This window comes from Notolepis coatsorum, assembly GCF_963971535.1.
Source record: "Notolepis coatsorum genome assembly, chromosome: 8".
NCBI lineage: Eukaryota > Metazoa > Chordata > Actinopteri > Aulopiformes > Paralepididae > Notolepis > Notolepis coatsorum.
The window spans coordinates 126,176,269-126,203,743 of NC_140172.1; the positions used below are offsets into that span (position 1 = coordinate 126,176,269).

General features: G+C 43.5%; 1 protein-coding gene across 1 annotated transcript in view; it reads right to left on the reverse strand.

Annotated features, from left to right (window-relative positions):
- Positions 1-265: 265 nt before the first annotated feature.
- The window catches only part of LOC311233139 (prolyl 4-hydroxylase subunit alpha-2-like), a 72,243-nt gene continuing 45,033 nt past the window's right edge, over positions 266-27,475 (reverse strand). The window contains exons 6-15 of the mRNA XM_084320027.1: positions 20,707-20,946; positions 17,833-18,038; positions 13,449-13,625; positions 12,477-12,547; positions 11,179-11,278; positions 7,237-7,290; positions 4,884-4,943; positions 1,975-2,043; positions 1,536-1,632; positions 266-825 (exon numbers count right to left, since the gene is read on the reverse strand). Of these exons, the coding sequence (XP_084176153.1) occupies positions 755-825; positions 1,536-1,632; positions 1,975-2,043; positions 4,884-4,943; positions 7,237-7,290; positions 11,179-11,278; positions 12,477-12,547; positions 13,449-13,625; positions 17,833-18,038; positions 20,707-20,946 (1,145 nt within the window). The 3' untranslated portion in view covers positions 266-754. The remainder of the gene's footprint in view (positions 826-1,535; positions 1,633-1,974; positions 2,044-4,883; positions 4,944-7,236; positions 7,291-11,178; positions 11,279-12,476; positions 12,548-13,448; positions 13,626-17,832; positions 18,039-20,706; positions 20,947-27,475) is intronic.

Here is a 27,475-nt window from a genome sequence, read left to right on the forward strand (position 1 = left end):
GTGACCGGGTATCAGGGGTGGAAATCTCACAATTCAGTTTCGATTTTAAATCGATTTGATAGATTCTGATAGATTGCCGTTTGTGTTACAACGCTTGTATAGTGTGTCGTTCTGCTTGGCTGATCTTGGCAATCTGTAGGATTTTGTGATCTACCGATTTTTCTCACTGGATAGAATCTCGATTCATTTTTTTTTCTCCACCCCTACTGGGTATAGTAAAAAAAAAAAAAAAAAAAAAAAAAAAAAAAAAAAACGTGTGGTCAGAGGTGAGGTCAGAGGGCATTTTATGGCTGGGTCTAAGACCAGCTGAAAACTGTCCAACAAATCAGAATTGACCTATCTCAAGCCCCGCCCTCTTTTCTTGATCCTCCAATCAAACTGTGTTTGTCCGAGGAAAACAGCAGTTGTGATTGGAGGATCAAAGAAAAAAAAGGGCAGGGCTTTGAGATAGGTCAATTGAAAATACACCCAGTGTGACGTGTAGTAGTAGACTACACCAGTGTCCTATACCGCCCAAGGCACGGCATTATCTCATGTCCGTTTCTAATGGGTGTTCCTTATCAAACCTTTGTGGATAACACAGTCTATTATTGTAGAACGTATGTTTATCGCGTGAATGTATGTATGTTTGCGTGATAAATTATTTCAGGAATTAAGGCACGACTGGTGGGTTGTGTGTGTGTGTGTGTGTGTGTGTGTGTGTGTGTGTGTGTGTGTGTGTGCGTGCGCACATGCACGCCTGTGTGGTTCCACTTCAGGCCACTTCTGTCAGGCCACAGGGTCTTCTGAACTCCTGTCCTCGTTCGTGAATCCACTTGTTTGACACTGACGACAGAGGAAAACTACATTAGTACTTTAGTGACATGGGACAGAGAGACGTGGCTATATACTAAAATACATAATACAACTTATTATATCTTCTGTTATCAACATCCTTTGCCAATCTCAGCTGAACTCCCCTGAAGCTGAAAGTGTAGACGTCAGTTTTCTTTGAGCTACAATCATGTATTGGTGATAAATCATCTTTGTTTGAGGTCTATACCAGATGATAGCTATGGTAACAGCTTGTTGGTTTGTTGACACTGATCTGTTGCCTCTCTCCGTCTACATCTGCTCACTGAGGTACGTAATGAAGCTCTTTAGGCATCTCTGCCAAATTCACACATCCCCTTGGACGGACAGAAAGTTCAGACAGGGTGAATTTTTGGGAACCGACCATCCGTCACTGTCCACTCGGCCAATCACTGTGAGGATAGGCTAGGTTAGCAATGCTGTTGTTGTTTCTGCAAACGCAAACTAACCATTGCATTGGGTAAACAAACCGTTGGACAGGAAAAGACCCGCCGTCTGTTTTCGTTTTTTGTGATGAATGAGTGAGGCTGTTCCCTTCATGCAAAATTTATGCAAACAGGAAAACTTGCTCCGTGTAAAATCGCCGTCACGCATCATCGCGGTAACTCCGCTGCAGCTTAGCTGCGCGGCTCTCAAGGCCAAATTTCCTATCGTCGTATATTAATCTGATTATGATGACTCACCCCATTTACTTCCCACGAGCACAGGACAGGCGGCGTGTCTGGTCCTGTAGTCTCCCTCCCCGCTCGCAAACAGATTGTACCAGAACACTGCAGTTCCCTGTGGAGAGAGACGCATATGAACACACGCACAGATGAGGGAACTTCCAGCACACGGCATGGAGTCCGGACACACGTGTATATAAAGCATGTAGATGTACAGCAGGTGCTCACACTTCCAGTAAACACACACTACTGAAAGGCTAGCATGTCAAATACCCAGGAACTACAAGTTCAAGTTTTGTTGTATTTGTCACATAATAAAGTACATGTACATTACAGTGAAATGCTTGGTTCTGTATGAGCCCCCATGAGATTGTGCTTCATATTGTAAAGAAGTCAAAAGAACAAGTCTCTCTCTCTCTCTCTCTCTTTCTCTCTCTCTCAGGATTTTGCACGATACCTTTCTAGGCCTGATTGATGCTCCAAAGTCGGGGAAGACTGTTGCTCCTCCTGCTTCAACATCACTCATCTGCCAAAGAGAAAACAACCAGGTCACATTTCCTGCAGCACTCATTTCTAGGACCTATTGGTGAGGATTTCTGACAGAAAACGGGATCCCTTGTACTTTAAACAGTATGCCGGGGCCCCTTTCAATTGAAACCATGCTTGCATTGGGCACATTATAGAAAGTGACATTAGTAGGGCGGCTGGGTGGCGCAGCGGACTAAGCGCTCGTCACCAACGCGAGAGACACTAGTATCGAATCCGGCTGTCAGCGTTGCCTCCGGCTTGGCCGGCCTTCATACTGGCTCAATTGGCAGAGTCAGCGGAAGGGAAGCCGGTGGGGTGGTATTCTGGTCGTTGTAAACAGCGACTCCTACAGGTCGGTCAGGGCGCCTGCACAGCGAGGGAGGGAGATGGTGAGGGTAGTGTGACCTCCCACACGTTACACCTCACCAATGAGAGTCCGCGCTGGCAGGTGAAAAGATGCTGCTGGCTGTCTCCTATGTCTCGGAGGAAGCATCTGATAGACTTCAGGGCTCCCTAGACCGACCAGTGGGGGGCACATGCGAGCAACGACCAGGAAGGGGAGGGGGGGAATTGGCATAACGACTAAATTGGGATGGGAGAAAAAACACAGAAAAACAGGAGGAGAAAAAGTGAATAAAAAAAAATAAAGAAAGTGACATTAGTGAAATGATGCAATTCATATATACAAAAGAATGCTGGGGCTCTCTGGGCCTTTGGTGGTCAGCTGGCCCCTGATGGGCCTGGGCCCCAGGGAATCGGCTCGGTATGCCTGCTCTGTAATCCATGCATGGATAGAAATAGTTGGACAATGAATAAATCAGCCACAGACTGGACCGGAGCTTCCTGTGGGGTTTCTTCAGCAGGCTTGTATGGCTAACAGACCTTTGGTCGACATTGCATGCAATCGAGTGCAAGTACTGTAGCTTATTCCTTTTGCACAGAATGCTTGTGTAGTTCTCTTTCTTCCAACATGGCTGCCTGAAACCATTAGTAACCACTTCTGAAAGAAAATACCTCACTTCTGTGCAGTGGTAGAGTGGGTAAAACACTGGAAAAGCATGTGTTCCATTATGACTTGTGCACAAGATCTGGTAATCAAGACAAGACATCAAAGCACAACATTTTTGTTTATATATAGTTTGATATATTTGCTGTATGGTGAAATAGGACATGGTTCCACGGAGCGACGGTGGCTCAGGCGGTAGAGCGGTTGTCTGGAAATCGGAAGTTTCCCGGTTAGATTCCGGCTCCTTGTGGTCAGCGTGTCGACGTGTCCTTGAGCAAGACACTTAACCCCTAACTGCTCCCGATGAGCAGGTCGGCACCTTGCACCTCCACCGTCGGTGTGTGAAAGGGTACAAATTCGAGACATAAGTTGTAAAGCACTTTGGATAAAAGCTGCTATATAAATGCAGTCCATTTACCATGGAGGGGATTATTGGCAACGGTAAGATATAATATCTTATCTATTACATTAGATAATATAGTATATCTATAATATATATAGATAATATCTAATATTATTAGTCTCACACCAGAAACAACATGGGAACTTGAACAACATCATCTGCATGTTGTCGACTCACGGCTGATTTGATCACAGGAGTGTTTTACAGGTACATGTGTGGTGTAGAACTGTTGTATTCATACACAAATGTATTCATTATTGTACAAAACACGTACAAAACAATGGGTGAACTCTGATCATCAATAATTGATTAGATACCGTTATTAAAATTACTTATCATTTACTGTAGTTTCCGAAACCAGTTCAGCCAGATCAGCCGTCGCAAGGAAACAGACAGAATTCCTTCCTCTCTGTCTGTATAGATTTGCACAGCTCCTCATGCACTGGTAAGGGTAAAAGTGGGCTTCATAACAGAGTGTTATGGGGGAGGGGGACGGTGTTAATGCCTACAAGACTCTCCACAATATGTACCGGAACTGATTGACAGAAAGATTTACATATTTTACTTTTGTTAAATGTTAAGTGTTTTACAACCTAAAGTGCTTGGCTATAACTTATAGGACCATACTGCCACACTGTATATCAATTTGTCAAAATCTATGAATTTGTGGTCGACCGACATGGATTTCTAAAGTTTGATACCGATATTGTTGGACTGAAGTTGCATATAGCCGATATTCAACACCTTTAAATTATTATTATTTTTATTCCAATGAGATACCAACAATTAGCCTACAGTACTGCCTTTAAATTCATAATTAATTACCTTTTTTCTTTTCTTTTTATAAAAAAATCATCATTGGACAATTACATTTATTCATGATTGCCACACTTTGGTGCAATATTTAGCCTCCTTCCAAGTAAGCTAGCATGAGATGGTTTGTATCTATGGATTCCATATCTATGGATCTCTATTTCCATATGACACCTATTTAAAATCTTGCCTGCCAAAATATTGCTAAACTCTGGAACAATATTTAACTCTTTTCCTGGTAAGCTAGTATGACATGGTTGGTATCTATACGAATTCCTTGCAATCGCTAGTTTCATATTATACTGGTATTTTTGTGCGATATCAGCAATATCAGCCCAATAAATTGGCAAAACAATCTATCGGTCGACCACTACTATGAACGTCAATCAATCCAAGTCCACATTATAGCAGAATGATGAAGACTAAAACGGGGGAGATTTGCCACTGACAGTCCGGCAACAGCATCATCGGGACATACTTACGTAATTCAAAAAAGTTGCCACGCGATTTCCAGTGCCTAATCTTTTGAAAGCATCAGGCTCATCTTTCTACGAAGATAAAATTGAAAAGTAAATAACACAGGGCGAAGACGCGTCACACGCACACACGTACTTACGTAGTTGAGGAAGGTTGCAAGTCTATTTCCATGGGCCATGAGGTTGGTATCAATAGGACGCTGTAACAGATGTTTACAACGTTTAACCAGTTACTGACAAGACTCACACTAGGAGCCCGCCACTAAGGGCACTAGCTAAGGATGAAGTACAGCCAAAACAATCGTTGGCATGAAATATATCCATTCTATTTTCTGAATGGTCGTAAACTTGACTTACTTCACATCCCCATGAAATGGATGGCTGATGTGGTATTTAATATTCATTCAAATCAACAATCATGTAGAATGCTGAATAAGACTGTTTTTTTATTCATCCAGCCAATTGATACTTTCAGTAAATCCTTTCTCTTAATAAGGAGTCATATTTAATCAGGTTTTTCTTTACGTTACGGTCTTCAAAAATACCTTAGCTGACCCTTGGTGTATGGTAATTATATTACAGTGAATGTAATCATAATTCATCCAAAACCAAACAACAATGGCAAGCAACCACAGGAAATACAGGAGTAAAGCAGCCTGACTGCGAAGAACAGCTCAGAATACTGTATTCCGTGAAACACTTAAAAGGGAACAGCCACGCGAAAGCAGAATTCACAGCATTTCTACAACAGCGTACAGCTCAGTTTAAACTTGTGGATAAGAAGAACACGTCTCTCCTTAAAGTAACACGCCAACATTTGGGGAAATTAGCTTACCGTCTTCTCCAGAGGGAGAACAGTTTCCTCTCTGTGCGTTCAGTAGAAAGCTATCTGGCTGCATGTTAGCCTAGCTTAGCACAATGAATGGAAGCGGACAGTGCCGGTTAGCCTAGGCATTGTCCAACTAACACCTCTCCCGAAGCCTAACCGGCTAATTGTTGGCGTGCTCCTTTAAGCTGAACACCAGAGAGACAAGACTGGTGGTGATGATGACATCATCGAGAGACAAATCCTGGAGCTGCTCCATAGACAGCAAATAGTGGGACAACTCCTAGGGCAGTGAAGGGCACTAAAGACCACCGCAACACTGCCGGCACTTTGAGCTCATGGCAGAGAGCGGGGGGAGGGGGGAAGGGGGGGAAGGGGAGTGCGGGGGGATCAAATTAATGAATTACCCAACCGGCGGATGTGAAGGCTGAATCTACGCATGCGCTGGTTGGGGACTAGGCGCGGAAAAGTGACTATAGCTAGGCGGAGAAAGTGCCGATCGAGGGTTGGTCTCTACGTGTTCAGGAGACTCAGGCGTATAAAAAGGTCTATTGGTTCATGTCTCCAGCACCCCCACAGCCGTAGCTACAACCACTTGTGTCAAGGCTCTAGGCTCCATGTAACGCGGAAGTGCAGTGGTCATGGTGATTTCTTTGGAGCCCACAAAGTCTGCGACTAATTCAATGTCAATAGACCAACTCCAAAAGGTGTCTCTTGATTACATCACATATTAAAGTCTCCAGCTTAGTCTTGTGTTTATAGATTATTGCCTTAAAGGTGCTATAGATAACATTCAGCCACTAGATGTCGCACTAGAGCACCAGCATTTATCATTCATCTACATACATTTTTTATCTATAGCACCTTTAACTGTCCAAGATCATTGGAACAACACAATATACATCATGCTTCCCTTGAAGCACAGGAGAGTGTCATTAAAAAAAGAGTGTAGTAGCATGCCAAGTGTCTTTGCTTATCAGTCACTTTGTGCACTGAAGGGCCACTGAATAACAGTATATGTACACACAGAAGTACATGCGTACACATGTACTGTTGGGCAACCATGCAAAGACAGACATACACACTAAATACTAGGGGTGGGGGACAAAATTGATACAGCGATATATCGTGATATTTTGCGTGCCGATATTATATTGATACCGTTATGCCAAGTATCAATCTTTAAAAAATTATAATAATACAAAATTATTATATATATATATATATATATATATATATATATATATATATATATATATATATATATATATATATATATACAAATAATAGATATAATTATAATTCTTTATTTAAAAATGTTTTGCTTGACAATCCCATTTTGCTGCAATACAAATTATAAAAATGAGGTGAACAGACAGAAAACATTATCTTATTACCTAAAACAGATGATGTATATATTTTTCTGTTGGGTTCATAATTTGCAGTTGAAAAAAGAGAATAAATCACAATATGTCGCAATATATCATAATATTACAATATTGTGATATTACAATATTGTGACTCTAGTATCGTGATATACACACATGCACATTGACACACACACACACACACACACACACACACACACACACACACACACGCACACGCACACGCACACACACACACACACACACACACACACGCACACGCACACACAGTGTACTTACCCTGGAGAAGTCATAGTGTGGTTCATACTGTCCCCCAACTCCATAGTTAGCCACCTGTGGTCACCCAGCAGACAAAACACAGGGCCCAGGACAGTCAAAACACAGGGCCCAGGACAGTCAAAACACAGGGCCCAGGACAGTCAGAACACAGGGCCCAGGACAGTCAGAACACAGGGCCCAGGACAGTCAGAACACAGGGCCCAGGACAGTCAGAACACAGGGCCCAGCACAGTCAGAACACAGGGCCCAGGACAGTCAGAACACAGGGCCCAGGACAGTCAGAACACAGGGCCCAGGACAGTCAAAAAGAATGAACTACAAGACGTATTATGCAGCGACGGCTAGTCAGGGATAATCAGGGAACCACTGCTTCCACAAAATCTTGAGGGGAAAAAAAGACTGTTTGTTTAAATAAAATGTGGCTGAAATGGTTCAGTAGGTTCATTGAAGCCACTTCTAGTCTGTTCATATAAAATGTTCACAAACCCAATCATCTGTGAGAACAACTGGATCCATAATAAGCGCATGGAGTAGCTGCGTGCCAGGCAACGTGCAACCGCACAGGGAATTATGGTACTGCACAACATGTTCTGTATATATCAAAGAAAAAAGCATGGCATTCTCAAAAGCATTATGACAAAATTCCTACAGGCCTACAGTATGAGCCTATTGGTCAAAGCATTATGACAAAGACCATACAGTAGGCCTACAGTATGAGCCTATTGGTGGGATGTGGGAACGTTATATTTTTTCATTCATACATTGTCGTGTTAATACCGCCGTGAATATAAGTATGTTTTTAAGGTTTTCTGCAGTAATTCCTAAAACGCGAGTTATAGATTACCGATTGGCGTTTCTTTCCTATACACGCTATATTAAAAAATTCAAATGTATATGATCGGTATACATTATGCTTCATCATGCGTGAAGGAAAGTGGAGGGGGGGGGGTCGTTTATAATTCCTTGATCGCCAGTAGCGTCTTTTTTTACTATGGGTTGATACGTTGATCAGATGGATTGCCGTGAAATGAATAAACAATCGGGCTGAAAATAACGTTAGATTCCTCTTACCATTCGCAGATGAGACTGGAGGAAAAATATTCCAATTATTTGACGTCGATCGGCTAGATCCATTTCCCGTTTGTATGACGCAATAAACGCCGAAATCATATTGATTATTGCGTTTTGAAAGCGATCCCAATGCACTCAAGTGTGTATCTAGATCCACGCTACAATTTTTGGTTTGGCTTGGAGTGTAACTCGCCCGACATCCACCAGGCGGTGGTATTGAGGTGTTGCAATATCAGAACAGGGTCCAGCTGCAGCAGCGGACGGAGGCTGGATGATTTATGAATGCCATGGCGAAGATTTTTAATATTGATCCCAAAAATGAGTTAACTCGTTTCTGGCGCACAACGCATGGAGGGCAATAACGAGTATACTCGTTTTTGGCGCACAATGTGTTAATAAACTCAAATATTTCTTTTTTTAGTACTACTGTATATTGTTCCAAGTTGTTTTGGCTGTCGGTTAAAATATGGTGTTACATATCGTGAATAGCGAAACTATTTGTGGAAATATTGTGGTATGATCATTTGGCCCCTTCCTTAACTAGGACATCCTTAACTAGGACAATCTGCCCTGCTCAAGGTCACCAATGACCTGCTTCTCACCACTGACAACCGCGACTGTGCTGTCCTTATGCTCCTAGACCCTAGTGCAGCTTTCGACACGATAGACCATAACATCCTAATCGATCATCTCTGTCAGTGGCACAGCCCTATCTTCGTTCACCTCCTCCCCCTCTGCCTCTCTCTCTCCTGCGGGGTCCCACAAGGCTCCATCCATGGCCCTATTATATTTTCTCTATATATGCTGCCCCTTGGGTCTGGTCATTCAAAAACACAATATCTCTTTCCATTTGTATGCCGATGACACTCAGGTCTATCTCCCCATGAAACCTAATAACAAATCTAGTCTTGACAGCCTCCGATCCTGTCTAGACGACATAAAATGCTGGATGGCACAACATTTCCTACAACTTAACCATTCTAAATGCAAAATTTTTTTTTTTTGGCCCCCCAAACCAAACCAGTGTCATCGCCAGCAGCCTAGGTAACCCGTCTGCCCTAGTTCAGCCCTTCGTGAAAAACCTAAGCGTGTTCTTTGACCCGGAATTTAGCTTCAATATGAATGAATGAATGAAAACTTTATTTAACAGATTGCAGAATGGGTACAATACAGTACGGCTCAATACATACAATTGTTAAGGGGATGCAGACCTGAGAAAGACGTTTGTCTTGTTTCCATCAGGGTCCCCCATTTTCAATTCATATAGACATTTATGACATACACAACATACATGACATTTATGGCATAGGGACATATAGGTATTTAGTACTGATACATTTGTGACATAAACGGTATTCAAATATACAGTACTGTTACCCCTAGATCCTGACAGAGTATATACATATGATGGGGAGGGGACTGTACATTAGGAGGGGGTGGGTGGGTGGGAGAGAAATATACATACGGCGGGGAGGGAATATATACATGCGGTGGGGAGGAGACTGTCTATTAGGAGGTGGTGGGGGTTTTGGGCATTTACGGTGGCCAGTTTCGAATTGCAGCCTCCCGTAGCTGCTCTTTAAGAGCGGTTTTGAATGTGGGTAGTGATTCACATTCCTTTACAGCTTTGGGTAGGGCGTTCCACATTGTTGTGGCATAATTGCGAAACGTGTTTAGTCCCTTGTTTGAGCCGAATCTGGGTTTTACATGATTTGTTGAGCTTCCTCTGGTGTAGTGGTTGTGGTATTCACTGACCTTTGGGAAGTATTTTGACATGTACATGGGTACCCCGGTCGTATAGTGTATCTTGTAGACCAGGCCCATTGCAAGTTGCTGTACTCTGTCGTCTACTCTAAGCCATCCTAGGTTGTCAAAGTGGGCAGGGGTGAGGTGGGTTCTGGGGTTCAGGTCAAGTAGTAGTCTGACCAGTTTGTTTTGTGATGTTTGTAATTTTGTTTTAAGCGCCTTTGAGGTGCTTTGGTACCATGAGGTGCACGCATAGTCGTGGTACCCTTGAATGAGTGCTCCTGCCAGAGTCTTCAGGGTATTCTTGTTTACCAGAGAGGAGATCCGGTACAATCAGTTCGTTGGTTGACTTTTTTTATTACATTGGATGCCATTTTGTCACAGGAAAGATTTGCCTCTAGGCAGGTGAACTCGTGGTGAAGGGGTGTTTTTTCCAGCTTCGGTCCATAGCTAGGATCAAGGCCATTCTCTCCCCCTCAGACCTTGAGAGAGTCATTCACGCCTTCATATCTTCACGACTAGATTATTGTAACTCCCTGTACCTGGGGCTTAATAAGTTGACCATAGCCTGCCTACAGCTACCCCAAAATGTCGCTGCTAGATTGCTCACAGGTACTCAGAAGAGAGCTCACATCACCCCTGTTCTTGCCTCCCTTCATTGGCTCCTGGTGCGCTACAGGATATAATTCAAGGTTCTCCTATTAGTTTATGAAGCCCTTAATGGTAAGGCCCCCTTTTACCTAGCAGACCTCCTCACCCCCTATACCAACGCCAAGGCCCTCAGATCTGCTGATAAGGGTCTCCTAACCACACGTAGGTCCAATTTCAAGTCTAGGGGGTGTGTGCTTTTGCTGTCGCAGCACCTATATTCCCTAGCCTTCCCCGACTCACTCTGACTCTTGCCTTGTTTGTTTTGAAGTGTTGTTCTGTTTCTTTGTTTGTCTGTTGGTTGTTTATATCTTCTGTTTATTTATACTTTAGGAGTACTTTGCTACGCGACTCACTGTGAAGCACTTTGCTTGACAAGTGTCATGTTTAAATGTGCTATACAAATACATTTGATTGATTGATGTTATTATGGAGTACAGTTGTAATAAATCACCTGTACCATTCTGTATAAAGTACCTGTAGTAACTCTGCAGTGTCTACTGTTAGGCCTGTGATGTCCTGTATCCTCTGGTTGACTCTGTCTATAACAGGGTCATCCTCTGCTTCCAGCCAGGCACTGTTGACACATGCGCACACACACATGAATGCACACACACACACACACACACATGCACACATGCACACACGTAGCATAATACTGTACAACTTTTACCTGCCCAGCAGAAGAAGCCATACAGGGCCAGTAAAAGTGACTTTAATTGGGACATGGCTCTTAAATGAAGTTTTACGGTAACTGGGGAAAACATGAAGAACTTATTTGTGATTTTACAGTAGGTAACCGAATGATCCATATCATTGCAGCATAGATTTACAGCATCTGAGAGCTGCAATGAAATATGCAACATCATTCATTCACTGACTGCACATCAAACTAATGGTTCACATTGTTTAAGATGCTGATTTGTCACAAACTGGGTGATTTTGAGATACTGGAAGCAGGTGTGAATGCTAGTGGAAGTCAGTGGGTCCTACAAAGCACATTCCCAACAAATTCCCAACCATCTAATAACTACTGTATATAGAAGCTCCATTGACTCCAAGCCCAAAACACTGGTGCCTTTTATTTTTTATTTTATTGAGATTAATCCCAGTTTGTGACAAATCCATAGAGGTGGGAAGGACACATCCTGAAAATGTAAGATCTCTATTTTAGGTAAGGGTGGGACTGGGATGTGAGGTCTCCAACTTCACACAAAAAAAACAATGCTGACTAAACAGTTTTACACACATTCATTTAGTTTGACAGTTATTGATGAGTTTGAATATGGCCACCAGTGATGTCACCGGGGACATTGAATCCATGTCTTGTTAATTATGGCTCAATTACATGATAAGGTAGCAGTTCCTATAACACAAGGTATTGCTATTTTTTTTGCTATCTACTGTACATCATGTCATGCTGCTGTAATTAACACAACACAATGATTCAATGTCCCTGACAATATCACTGGTGGGCATATTCATTTTTTTTTAAACTAAATCTGAATTTCCCCAAGGGGATCAATAAAGGAATATCTTATTTTATCTTAATTTACTGTCAATAACCTGCCAAACTAAACAACCGTGTGCAAAGCGGCTTTGAGTTTTTGGATGTGTGTGAGATTATGTGCAAAATAAATCAGCAGTTTTTTTTGGTGAAGTGCCCTTTTAAACAAAGTGACCCACTCCTTTATAAATAAAATAAACGATATAATGTGCAGGTACCAGATTAGCCGACAGGGGGCGACAAATCTCCATTCTCCTGAGCGACTCACCTTTTTGATACTCTGTAGTTGGCTGTGGTCAGAACTCCTGTTTTTGGGTCTCGGACAGTGGCTCTGGCAAGCTTAAAAGTGACAAACAGAGGGTATGAAGACAAGAGGCCAAACCAAAATGAACCATAGTACAATGACTGTAGAAATGCTAAAGTGAAAAAAGTATACACATGAAATAACCATATCTGAGTCAACAGTCCCTCTAACACTACCAGTCCTTTATCACACTGATATCTGAGTCCACAGCCCCTCTAACACTATCAGTCCTTTATCACACTGATATCTGAGAGTCCCTACCCAAAGCTGTAAAGGAATGTGAATCACTACCCACTTTCAAAAACACTCTCAAAAAACACCTACGGGAGACTGCAATTCGAAACTGGCCCCTGTAAATGTCCTAACACAACCCCCTCCAATGTACAGTAAATTACCAAGTATGGTCTTGTCAATATTCCAATGTACAGTTTTGTTTGTATAGTTGTACAGTGTCCCCCACCCACCCCTCCTACCCAACCCCCCCCCCCCCCCCCCCCCCACTCCTACCCAACCACCCCCGCCCCCCCAACCACCTCCAATGTACAGCCCCCTCCCCCCCCACCTACCCAATCCAATGTACAGTTTCTACGCCAAATGTATATACTTTTTTTTCTGGACTCTTTTTGTATCACAAACAGTACTGTATTTGAAAATCTGGTATGTCATAAATGTATAGATGTAGCAGTACTGTCTATCTGTATGTCATGTATGTCATATATGTTACGATGAATTGAAAATGGGGGACCCTGATGTAAACAAGACGAAAGTCTTTCTCTGGTCTGCATCCCCTTAACAATTGTATGTATTGAGCTGTACTGTACTGTACCCATTCTGCAATCTGTTAATAAAGTTTTCAATCAATCAATCAAACCACAGCCCCTCTAACACTATCAGTCCTTTATCACACTGATATCCGAGTCCACAGTCCTCCCTCACCTTTGGCTTGGCCAGCTCCTTGATCTTGGCGATCTCGTCGTTGGACAGGGCCTCCAGGTAGCGTACGATGTGCGGGCTGTCCCACTCGTCCTCCTGCTTCATGGGCTTCAGCAGGAGACGAGGGTTCCTGTTGCCGTCGTGGTAACGGCAGAACAGGCGGCTCTGCCTCGCGAGCGTCTGGAGGATCGGAGAGAGGAACACTGTAGTGGCCTGTAGACGTCAGGAATGTGGCTCCTGCGCTCTTGTTCGCACTAGGGCTGTCCCCGACTAAGGATTTGGATAGTCGACTATGATTGGCTAAAATTTGCCGATAGTCGACTATTAGTCGACCATAAAAAAAATTAAATAAAAAAAAGTATAATATTTTTTTTATTAATAGTTTTTTTTTTTATCATTCCATTTGGGCTGCAGGGGTGCTTAATGTCTGAAGGAGTCGACTGAAGGCTTCTTGTCCTCTGCAAAAGCATGCAATTGGTCCACTGATGGATACATCTTGATATTTGTCTAGTCTAGTGTGTTCATTACCGTAGATGGGTGAAATCCTCTTTCAGTGCCTCTGTGCCTGTTTTCTTAGGCAGTTAGCCTCTGGTATGCGTGCCATTAGCGTTAAGCCACGCTTCTAGGCCTCTTTTCTTTTGGAAAGAGTGATACAAAAAAAACTTAAATATTTTTATTTTTTTATAAAAAAAAATATTTAAATTTTTTTTGTATTCGACTAAGAGGTTGGCAGTCGACTACGGCTCCTTTCGACCGATTAGTCGACTAATCGACTAATAGGGGTCAGCCCTAGTTCGCACACCTTTTCTCACGTCGAGTAGACTTTACTCGTTGGAATGTGCATTTTCGGTCAAACCCTTTTGACCGTTACACATACGTGTAACCGTGAGCCTTATAATATCAGAGGAACCTGAGAGTGGCCTTAGAGCAGGAAGGGTCAGTCTTCTGTCAGACCATCTGAGGGAGGCCTTCTGGTATTATAGGTATTATAGATAGGCCTTCTGGTATTATAGGTATTATAGATAGGCCTTCTGGTATTATAGGTATTATATATAGGGCATGTTATAGATAGGGCATGTTATAGATAGGGCATGACGTTATGGTAGAACAGCAGCCCCAACTCCTTGGCACACATAGCTGTTGTTCACTACCATTCCTATATAATCTAAGCTCCGTCTCTAGTCCAGTGAGACGGACTATGATTCCTATATAATCTAACCTCTGTGTCTCCCTGACGGACTATGATTCTTATATAATCTATTCTAAACTATGTGTCTACTCCAGGGAGACAGACTATGATTCCTATATAATCTATTCTAAACTATGTGTCTACTCCAGGGAGACAGACTATGATTCCTATATAATCTATTCTAAACTATGTGTCTACTCCAGGGAGACAGACTATGATTCCTATATAATCTAAGCTCTGCATCTACTCCGGTGAGACTATGATTCATGGAGACAGACCCCAGGGAGACAGACTATGATTCCTAATTCCTATATAATCTAAGATCTGCATGTACTCCGGTGAGACTATGATTCATGGAGACAGACCCCAGGGAGACATCCCTACTGTAGATACTGCAGGAGTCAGAATGGCGCGGCTCAAAGCCAACTTGCACTGGCATTAAAGTGTGCTTCAATCTTTAGACAACTTTAGACAACTCTTATATAATCTAAGTTCTGCCTCTACTCCAGGGAGACAGACTATACAGTGCTCTGTATTCTCTCTCCTATGAGCTCATAATAAACCATTATAATCGGACAGCCAGACCCTTGCATTTGTGATTCCAGGCCAGCCTTACTTCTTCCATATACAACATACTAGGGTTGGGAACCAAGACCAACTTACCAACTTGGTACCAGTTCCAAAACGTCTGGAACTGACCGGTTCCAGACAACACAAACACGTTTGACATTTTGATACCCATTATCAATTCTCAGGTCAGGTATTTTTTTGTTTTCTCAAAAGGGAGTGTGTTTGAGTCTCTCTACTCCTCCTCCTGGGCGAGCGAATGACATAGCTGAGTGGTTTTGACATAGCTGAGTGTGAATGACAGGGGGTTTTGACATGTGTGAGTGACAGGGGGTTTAGCTGAGTGTGAGTGACAGGGGGTTTAGCTGAGTGTGAGTGACAGGGGGTTTAGCTGAGTGTGAGTGACAGGGGGTTTAGCTGAGTGTGAGTGACAGGGGGTTTAGCTGAGTGTGAGTGACAGGGGGTTTAGCTGAGTGTGAGTGACAGGGGGTTTAGCTGAGTGTGAGTGACAGGGGGTTTAGCTGAGTGTGAGTGACAGGGGGTTTAGCTGAGTGTGAGTGACAGGGGGTTTAGCTGAGTGTGAGTGACAGGGGGTTTAGCTGAGTGTGAGTGACAGGGGGTTTAGCTGAGTGTGAGTGACAGGGGGTTTTGACATAGCTGAGTATGAGTGACAGGGGGTTTTGACATAGCTGAGTATGAGTGACAGGGGGGTTGCATTCAATGGCATGGTGACATGTCCGCCTCCAGACACAACTAGCAATCCAGAGTTTCGCTACATTTAGAAAAAGCCATGCTAAACCCACTTAAAGGGGCACTTTACCAAAAAAAACTAAAAACAATGCTGATTTATTTTGCACATAATCTCACACACATCCAAAAAACGCTCTAAATGTGTTTTGCACCCATTAAATTTTGTTTGACAGTTATTGAGAGTACATGAGTTTGAATATGGTCACCAATGTCATCGGGGACATTGACTCATTGTGTTGTGTTAATTACAGCTCCATGAAACGATAAGGTAGCAGTCCCTATACGATAAGGTGTTGCTATTTCCATTTACATCATTTCATGGTGCTGTAATAAACACAACACAAGGATTCAATGTCCCTGACGACATCACCGATGGCCATATTCAAACTCGTTCACTCTCAATGACTGTCAAACTAAATGAAAACGTGTGCAAAACTGTTTTAGAGTTTTTGGATGCGTGTGAGATTACGTGCAAAATAGAGCGTTTTTTTATTTCTTTTGGTGAAGTGCCTCTTTGAATAATTACTTGCAAAGATGGCAACACTTTAGAACATGATAAAACATGCAGTGGCCGCTGAGGTGGAGCTCAGAGAGTGTGACCTGGTTTAGCCTGAGAAGAGACTTCTCACCCAACCTCTACAACCCACGGTTAGCACCCCCATGTCTGGCCAGCATGATTTTTTTCCGTAGCCTTTGTTTGCGAAGACGCTCTCTGATTGGCTAGCCCGCGTACAGCGAAGACCCTCTCTGATTGATTTAGCTCCGAAGGGTCTCTTCTGCCTTGTACATAATGTTCTCTGCTTCGCCCACCCGGGTCACAACCTTTTCACCATGCTTCCCCACGGCAGGCTATGGCTGCCCAAGACATTGCAAACCCGCCACAGACTCAGTTTCTTCCCCTCAGCAGCTCGCCTAGTAAATTAGTCAGGTGTCCCCCTGCTCCACCCCCCCCCCCCACCCCTCTATGGAGAGCTGCTAGGGCTGGAATTTTAAACTCTATTTTGCACTGACAACAGATCATTAGCCATTGCACTTTATTGTCTTGTCTCGTTGTATCACTGTTTTGTCCTGTTTTGCACACATTTTTATCTGTGAAAAAAGTGTTTGGACTGTACTGTAAATGGCGTATCGTGTTCCTATGTGTTTTTTTGGTAAATCTCAATCTCAATCTCAAAAATTCAACAGGTCATGCAGCTTCTTAGGGGCCATGGCCATTCACCTTCTGTTTGCTCACTCAACTACATTAGAGCGGTTGTTGATTTATTTTTAAACTTTGTTCAAATTTGTAAGTTAAAATGTGGAATCGCTAAGGGATCAACTTCAATAAACTAAGATAAATTCTTAACCGCCGGACTTTACTCTCCTTTTTGGAGCAGATACATCTTCGCAATTTAAATTCGTAGCATGCATGAGAGTAAGTGGTGTCAGACCGATGTGAGTTACACGAAAATAGTGTATTTATGAAGTAGCACAAAATTAAGTTATTTTGAAACCACCACTTTTTAAATACTATGTTGGCGGTTGTTGGGGTCATCAAAGAGAAGCAGGCTATTCTCAATCCTTGGTCCACAATGGTGGAACAAACTTCCCACCAGTCAGGACAGACGAGACCCGACCAATCTTCTGTCCTTGACTAAAAACACACTTCTTCAACCAATATCTGAAATGAAATAAACCTACTAACCTTTGTACTGTCTTTTACTAGTATGCACTCTGCTACTAAGGAATCTACCTTGCCTATATTACTACCTACTATGCTAATATGCACTCAAATCTGTAGCACTCACGTTCGACACAGTTTGACGAACAATGTCACTTGTCCTTTCGAGAATAAATAAAGGTTTGTATGAAGTTGAACTTGCTCTCTTCTTCTCCTCTCACCAGTTGGACCCCTTCCCCTCGGCACAGGGCCTCGTAGGTCTCCCTCTCGGGGAGGTAGTCTTTGGGCCTGGCGTAGGTCCCCAGCTGGATGGGCTCCTCCGAGTTGTGCTGCTGACCCGCGCCCTCCTCGTCCTGCTCCAGCAGCTGCTTGGCGAGCAGCTTCTCAAAGTAACGCAGGTTCCCCCCTGCCCTCTGGTGGCCGGATTCTGTAAGTGCAACGGGAGGCGAGACGTCAGTACCTGCGGTCGTACCCGTGGTTGATAATTACGCACGGTATGATGTTAACACAATGTGCGCCGTAAACGAGTTAACTCGTTATTGGCCGCCATGCGTTGAGCGCCAGAAACGAGTTAACTCGTTTTTGGGATCGTTATTTCATTTATTCGCTATATCTATTCATAATTCATAGCTGCAGCCTCTGGTATCCTCTTCAGAGCCTGTCTGAGCTGGCAGACGGTCAACACTGCCCTCTACTGCCAGGCGGAGCTATTGCATCTCATTGAAAATGGGTTGGTGTGTTTTAGGAGGCGATCTGAGCCGGGCGGGCGGGGTTTAAATACTCGGGCGAACCAGTTCTATACAACGGCGGTATCGAGCAGTAACTCCGCCCGCCCGTCATTGTGAAGCGGTCGGTAGTGTGATGCAGACCTCCACAAGCATTATTTGGAATGGCGATCAGATACAGAATTTGGATTATCTCTTTTGCATTACATCAGATACAAGGTAAATTTGATCGTTGATCTGACATTTATTTCTACCGCGATCACAGCTATATGTGTGGACCATGTATGGCTGTTTACCGTTGGCTGCGGTGGGGGGGGGGGGGGGGGGGGGGGGGGGGGGGGGGGAGCGCCCCGCTACAACGGTCATTTCATGTATGGACGAGGAGACATACCAATGATAATCTAGCGTTGATTTCAGGATGATTATATAATCAGCCGAAAAATTACAACGTGTTTGACTGGATTACAGTAAAACGCCTTTTTCTCGCCTTTTTCCTGGAATTACTGAAAAACACCCAAACCATACTCTATTCAAAACGGTATAAAACGGAAATGTACAGATGAAAAAACAATCTGTCTCGGGCATGTTGACTAGAAGCAACTCACTGAGACCCGACGGCGTTATTAGACCCATAGATATAATATAAGATATATTTTAAGCACTCGCAAATGTCAGTCTAAAACTATATCCATTGAATAAAGACCTGGCGATGAATGGGGTATCAGCGCCCCCTGGTGCTGGCAGTCAATGTGTTAAGCAGCGTGACTTTTCCGTAACTCAACAGGGCACTAATGTGGAAATAGCTTTCTCGTGTGTTTTGCATAGTTGTTTACAGAATGAGGGGTTAGGACTGGGCAAATAATCGAGTTTAAATGACGATTCTGTCTTCCCACGATCATGGAAACAAGATAACCGAGATTAAATGATTATTGTGCCGCATGCCGTGTTGCTCTTATTTTGTTTTGTGTTGTAAATGCAACGCACCCTTCCTTCACAGCGGTGTGCTCCGCCCCTCCCCCCATGGATCTGAATTTCGTTCGACAGTATAGGTTTGTGCACCATTTCTAGATGTACGATAATTATCGTATTTGTACGATAAAAGCTTGTTACAGGCACAGAAACAGCCCAATGAAAACAAGGGGTTTGGTGACATGCTAGAATGCATAATCCAATAAAAACTTCAAAGACATGTTAACAGGACCTCAAAGACCTACAGTATATTAACTTGTTGAAAAGGACTACAACATGTCCCCTTTAAGTCATACTGTTTAAGTTGCTTTTGTTTGGGTTTCTTTAAGTCCTGGGATGATATCCAGAGAATACAATAATGGTAAAACCATGCGGTATGGTCTCTGTCTTTATTGGCAAAGCCTATTGAAATCAGATGTGCTGAAACACATTCAAAGCTTTTAATTAAAAATGATTAATCACTTGCCGAAATGACCTAAACGGATTATGTGTCATTCAAGAGCTTGGGTTTGTATTTCCGCTGCTGCTATTGGACGGCGGAGATGCAGCGTACTCCTCGTGGTCTGGGTAGAATATCGTACCACCGTACTAGACGGACAGGGTATTACAGCAGTGCGGCACCCGGTCATTTTCGCCCTTTCAAAGCTGCCTCCTTCACCAAGATTACAGGAAGGTCAACAACAAACGTTGTATGTCAACACACAGCCTTTGTTTGGTTCAAAGGCTCAGTCTAAGACAATCTACAACTCGACGGTCCCCTGCAATTGTCCCGTCACCAAAGAATCAGGCCTTTAAGACAACTACAACACATAAACACATACACACTTAAAACAAAACTAAACAAAACACGATTCACCATTTAACTCTCTTTTCTAAATGATTATTTAGCGACTTAAAGACTTGAGCGTATTTGGCTGGTGCAAAGCCTGCTCCACACCGCACCATTGTGCTCGAGGTACGGGGGCGCTGCTACCCTGTGCCGTACCGGCCTGCGACTGCCAACTTGGCCCGCGGTGCGGAGACTAAAATAGCCGTCAGAGACCATGACCACTTTCACTCGGTCGGGCTCCACCCGAGCAAATATGGACTACTGCAAACACTGAGAGACAGGAAACAAGTGTGTGAGAAGACTGAGACTCAAAGTAGGAATGTGAGAGAGAGAGAGAGAGAGAGAGAGAGAGAGAGAGAGAGAGAGAGAGAGAGAGAGAGAGAGGAGAGATAAATAGTAGTATGGATGAGGGATGTGATCAATAATGAGCACTGTCGTGAGTAACTGCAAGCTTAAAGATAACCAGAGACAGAAAGAAAATCTGTGCGTGTGTGTGTGTGTGCGTGCGTGTGCAGGCCCATGCGAGGGGCCGTGTGTGTTTTGTCTGAAACACCCTCTCAGCGTTTCCGTACCGATGGCCACCAGGCGCCGCGTCAGCTCGATGGCCCGCGGCAGGTCTCCCATCTGGTAGACGGAGTAGCTGAGGTAATCCAGCACGTCGGCCTTGGAGACCACGGCCTCCTCCGCGGCGTCCATCTGCCGCAGGGCCTGCTGCGTCCACAGCACCGCGTGGTAGTAGTCGCCGTCGTTGTAGGCCGTCTTTCCCATGTCGAAGCAGTCGTCCACGGTCAGCAAGGCGTTGGAGTGCATGCCTGGGAAGGAAGGGATAGGTCGCTTTTTTAATGCTGGTGGCAATGTCACTGGCTAACTATCTCGTTCATTCATCAAGTCGGTCATCATGGTTAGCCACCGGCGTGCTTAGTGTAAGCTTTCCATCTATGACACTGTCCTTGTTTATCTCCACCAGGTGGTTATGCATTCGGTTGCATGTGTCTGTCTGTGTGTGTCTCTGTCTGTCTGTCTATCCGGAGCTAATCTCGAAAACGACAAGGCCGTGGTGGATGAAACCTGCCACATAGGCTGACAGCAGGCCAAGAACGTACTTCCTGTAATATTGAATTTTTAACGGCAACTATTTAATTTGAATTCATTGTCCATTGAAATACACATTCAGAGAAAGAATTGCACCTTTTGAACACAAGAGGGCAATACTGCACATTTTCGCTGTTTCTAACAAAGGTCTCAGGCATGATTCAAACCCAGGACGTTGCGATTAGATGATATGAGCCTTAGTGTGGTGAGTCAGCCACCAGGGGACCTAGTTATTCACAATGCAACAAGCCTGAGAACAGGCCAGAGGACGCAGCAGGATACGTAGCCCTGCACACTGCTCTTGGACAACCACACCAGTTGGATTGACTGATGTTTCAGTCCCAACTGGACCCTCCTCAGAATCTGTTCGTGACTCAGAATATTCCGAGGAAGGTCCAGTTGGGAGCCAACCTTGATAAAACTGAGTGGTGTTGTGCAAGAGTGTGGGGTTTTCTTCAAGCTTGAAGGTTCGTTTCCAACGCACCTGCAACAATTGTTTACATGTTATGTATACATGTACAATACATTGAACTTCTTCTCATGTTCACAAGAAGAAGAAAAAACATGTCTTTGCAGCTACAAAACACTGGCTTGTTCGACTGACATGTGAAACATGAAACCAAGCTAAAGTGTTATTGCTCAAACTCCACTGGGTCAGATAGATTATAACTTGGATATCCTTTTTCCAGTTATACTTGTTATTATGTCCTTCACAGATAAAAAAAAAATAAGTCCAATATGTTCCGCTGATGGGTATTTACACACAGGCAAACAAAGCAAAAAACAGAAAGAAAAGAACGAACAAACAATTATATAAATAAATAAAAAAAAGAGTACAGCAACAGCGGGTACAAATAAACAGCAGGTACGAAACTAATTAAAAAAAAATTATAAAAGCACATTCAAGTTATACATTTCAATTACAGCAAGAGACAATAATACAATGATATACATTGATGTACACATACATAGTACAGTATATAATATACACTGTATATTATATATATACAGTTATACAGTATATAAACATATACGTCACATACCATATACACATACATACATACATACATACACACAAGTAGATGTAGAAAACGAACACTAAATTAAGTGAATACTTGATCTGAAAGGAAATGATTCCCTCCCGTCCCATAACCCTATCCCCGCCCTGCCCGTCGAACATGATGCGCTGTAGGTTTGGTTTTAACTGATTTACACATCTGATTTATCTTAAGTGTATGTTTCCCTCTGTGTTCGAAATGAGTCCCAGGCATCTGTATACCAGTCGTGGTTCATACGAGGCTCTTTCTGGTCAGGCTGTGAACCGTTCAGAGTAGGTAGGGGCTGTTTCCCCCGTCCAGAGTAGGTAGGGGCTGTTTCCCCCGTCCAGAGTAGGTAGGGGCTGTTTCCCCCGTCCAGAGTAGGTAGGGGCTGTTTCCCCCGTCCAGGGTAGGTAGGGGCTGTTTCCCCCGTCCAGAGTAGGTAGGGGCTGTTTCCCCCGTCCAGAGTAGGTAGGGGCTGTTTCCCCCGTCCAGAGTAGGTAGGGGCTGTTTCCCCCCGTCCAGAGTAGGTAGGGGCTGTTTCCCCCGTCCAGAGTAGGTAGGGGCTGTTTCCCCCCGTCCAGAGTAGGTAGGGGCTGTTTCCCCCGTCCAGAGTAGGTAGGGGCTGTTTCCCCCCGTCCAGAGTAGGTAGGGGCTGTTTCCCCCGTCCAGAGTAGGTAGGGGCTGTTTCCCCCGTCCAGAGTAGGTAGGGGCTGTTTCCCCCGTCCAGAGTAGGTAGGGGCTGTTTCCCCCCCGTCCAGGGTAGGTAGGGGCTGTTTCCCCCCGTCCAGGGTAGGTAGGGGCTGTTTCCCCCGTCCAGAGTAGGTAGGGGCTGTTTCCCCCGTCCAGAGTAGGTAGGGGCTGTTTCCCCCGTCCAGGGCCTCAGTGTGAGGCCTTTAGCCTTTAGCCATCGTTTCCTCTTCTTAGCTATTCTCTCATATCCTTTTAGGCTCTTCGAGAGGCACAGAGCAGGGGCTAAGAGCAACGTCTGCACCCAGGCTGTACTTGGATGTACTTGAATACTGAGGAAGGGGAATGCTTTTAGCGGGATGCCAGTGCACACAGTCTCGACCAGGGCTCGTCCGCTTCAATAGAACGTGAGCCAAATAGGAAAATCACTGGGGGGTTTGTGGGTCATGCAGATGACTTCTGTGGCTACAATTAAATAAAGTAAATGAATGGCTACAAATAACCCGTACAGTATGATGTTAATAGATATATGACTACATGGAATAAATGAATCACGTACATCCCTCTTCTTTCACTTTGATTGTGTCATTGAAATCAATTCCAGACAGCAATACAAAGCAATAGGAAAGCTATGGTTACTTACAAGGCTTGATACTTATTTTATTGTAATGTATAATATAACTGAGAGGGCATATAGACCCTCATCTGCACCTTTGATCATACTGCCTACTTGCTCATATGCGTATATTCAGAGTTAATTATATTGTTTATACTGCCTATTTTAACTTTTCTACTGTACTATAATTGTATTGTCTGTATTTATTATGTCTTCTACTATTACCCTGCCCCATGCCTGTACCCCCCCCCCCCCCCCCCCCATGCTGCTATAATGCCTGAATATCCCCAAGGGGATCAATAAAGGAATATCTTATCTTATACAGAACAGAAGTGCAAAATGTTACAGCCAATTACATGTGCTTTAAAAAGTCCTAACGGGCCTGATTTGCAGCCAACCTCTTGCGTGCCATAGACAACTTCAAAAGGGCCGTATCTGGCCCGTGGGCCACTAGTTGAATGGGCCCGGTGTGGACCTACAACACGGAGACATGGCGGGGTAACATCAGACCTACTGTTGCACACAGTGAGACGCACTCCAACAAGTCTCACGGCAAACACAATAACAACTTGACAGGACACAAAAACCCCATTCAGAGAATGACTTATGCAGATGTGAACATAGCAACAGTAACATGAGAAACATTCACACAAAAGACACTTAATTATGATCTCTCACAGCAGTAGTAAGAGTCCATCCATATAGTTGAGAAGGGGAGGAGAGTTAAGTAGGCTATATAGTGTTTTAGCCTATAGTTTAGGTAGCATAGTTCAGACTGAAACGCGCTCTTTAGCACCTACGACTGCTGCTGTATTTGCACCCAGAGGGGATTATAAAATGAATAATGCGAAATATGCTGCAACCGCAAGTTTCGTGTGATTTGTAATTTGTATCTGACATGCTCTACGTCGCTTCGAGGTGCAGGGTGGGCAGGTTGAGATATGTTTCACAGCACACTCTGGAAGCACACCAACCACCACATGCTTTGCTGATTTCAGCTCAGAACAGACAGACACACACACACACACGCACACACGTACAAAACATGCATGCGTGCACCATTAACAGGATGTTTCAGCAGCTTCACCTCTATCTAAAGTCATCTACAAGTAAGCTAGTAGGGATGGGCATCGACTTTTGAATATCGTTTTGTCTCAAAAAATATATATTTACCGGCACCTACATACACTGTGTAGTGTAGTGTATTGAGAGGGGACCATATTAACTGTTACACCGCTGAATGGCATGCTGAGTACAGCTCGCTAGCTAGCCAGGTAGCATAACAGTCTGTTAACAGCTGGGAGCAATGACAACAGTCAGCTAGCTCGATTGTGGGATTAATTCACATCCGCAATTAAGTAAAAACCAAAACATACGTTAGCGTGGAAGCTCAGACATTTCAAGCATCAATGATGTAACTTTCGGAGTGAATGCTTTTGTTCCTGGAAATAACGTTTTGCCTGCTGCGACTTGCTGTTAGCAATGACAGCAGCCAGCTAGCTCATTTGTTTGATTATGTCACGTTCACTATTAAGTGAAAACAATAACATATATTAACTTGGCCCCCTCATTAACACAGTCTGTGCCAAAAACGGCTTTTTACGTGTTTGGCCGCCGACCGTTGAGTGCCATAAACGTAAAAAGTAGTTTTTGGATCGTTTGATCTTTTTACTTTGATCCCCGCTATACACAGTTGCCCAGAGCGATCTGCATCAGTTAGGCACATCCCGACACATTGGAACTGCATTCTGATCGACTATCACCAGGTGGCAGTATCGTCCGTGTCTGAACTCAGGGTATCTGCAGGTTTAGCCCAGTCAGATTTAAGGTTTTTTAAGACTTTTTAATGCCACTCAGAATTAAATTTAATACCAATTTCACGATAACAAAATGGCAAAAATCATGGGTACTCTCAGTACACTCATTCAAGGGTACTACGACTATGCCTGCACCTCATGGTACCAAAGCACCTCAAAGGCACTAAAAACAAGATTACAAACATCACAAAACAAACTGGTCAGACTACTGCTTAACCTCACTCCTAAAACCCACTTTACCCCTGCCCACATTCAAAACCACTCTTAAAGAGCACCTACGGGAGGCTGCAATTCGAAACTGGCCACGGTAAATGTCCAACCCCCCCCCTCCTCCTAATGTACAGTCTCATCCCCATCATATATATATACTATTTTCTGTTATGATCTCTGGGTAACAGTACTGTATATTATTTGCATATCGTATGTCACAAATGTAACAGTACTACAGTATATACCTGTATGTCATGATGTCATGTATGTTTTTACTGTATTTATTTCTGTATATTTTATTTCATTTTTATTCTATTTTACTCTACTCTTATCCTAGGCAACTTTATTGATTTGTGTTATTATTCTAATTCGTGACCTGTCCTGTTTAAATGTTGAGCGATTTGCAGTGTCAAATTTCCCACGGGATAATAAAAGTATTTCTATTCTATCTATTCTATGTTGTGTATGTCAATATGAATTGAAAATGGGGGACCCTGATGTAAACAAGACAAACGTCTTTCTCTGGTCTGCAATGCATCCCCTTATTATTGTGTGTATTGAGCTGTACTGTATTGTACCCATTCTGCAATCTGTTAAATAAAGTTTTCATTCATCCAGTTGTTTTGTTTTTGTGGTTTGGTTGAATGAATACTTTATTTAACAGATTTCAGAATGGGTACAATACAGTACAGCTCAATACACACAATAATAAGGGGATGCAGACCAGAGAAAGACGTTTGTCTAGTTTACATCAGGGTCCCCCATTTTCAATTCATAGTGACATTTATGACATGCACAACATACATGACATTTATGGCATAGGGATATACATGACATACAGGTATATATTACCGTTACATTTGTGACATACATGATATGCAAATATACAGTACTGTTACGCATAGATCCTAACAGAGTCAGGGAACATCGCTTGAAACACCTCTCCTAGTCCCTCATTTCCATTGTAGGACTGATGCTTTGCGACCGTATTTAGAACCCACAGTACCTCAGCTTCAAGGGTTGGCGTGGAGCCGAACGTTACCCGGACAGGTGCAGATGTAATTGGTGGTAGACCTACCTGTCCCTGAGCAGTTGATGTGGACGGCGTCGAAAAGAAATTTGATATTGAAGTTGTCTGCAGGCGGGTTTTTGTAGAGGTAACATGCTTAGCGCTGTGCATGCGTGACTCGACTGCTTTTATTCCCATCGTTCCCAGTTTAAAATCCTTTTTGCAGAGTTTGCAGCGGGCCTCGTACTTTCACTGGGACCAACCACACGGTGCAAACAGAGGGTTTTCGAGCCAGTTCTCATTAAATTTGCACTTTCCCATGTTAAATTAACGAGTGCAAATAAATACAAATCAATTAAACTAAACTAAACGTCAGCGTTATCGCTACGGCTTGAATAACGTGTTACCTATGCTCCGGTGTTCTGAAATAGCTCCCGACGGCGACACACATTAAGGACCATAAATTGGTTCCGCCCCACTGCGCAGCGTACCGTTTGCGTGAAAAAAAAAAAAAAAAAAAAGTCTGACTTTATCTCCCGTTAATAATAGTTTCCCCCCAGATTTCACAATGAAACATAAGATGACATGGCATGTTTTTAAGACCTCCGAAAGTCGGATTTAAGACATTTTAAGACAAATTAAGGCCTTAATAGTTGATAGTTGAATTTAAGACTTTTTAAGACTTTTTAAGGTCCCGCGGACACCCTGGGCATGGGGCTCTGGGCTGATAGTCAGCTTCACTTTTATTCTCTCCTCAGTTAGTAGCCCCTCCTTCTCCTGGGACAGAAATTCACAGTCCTCGCCTCGGAATTCCGTTGCATAAGCGTATTTGACCATCTAAACGTGTATAGACATATACACTGGTAATCG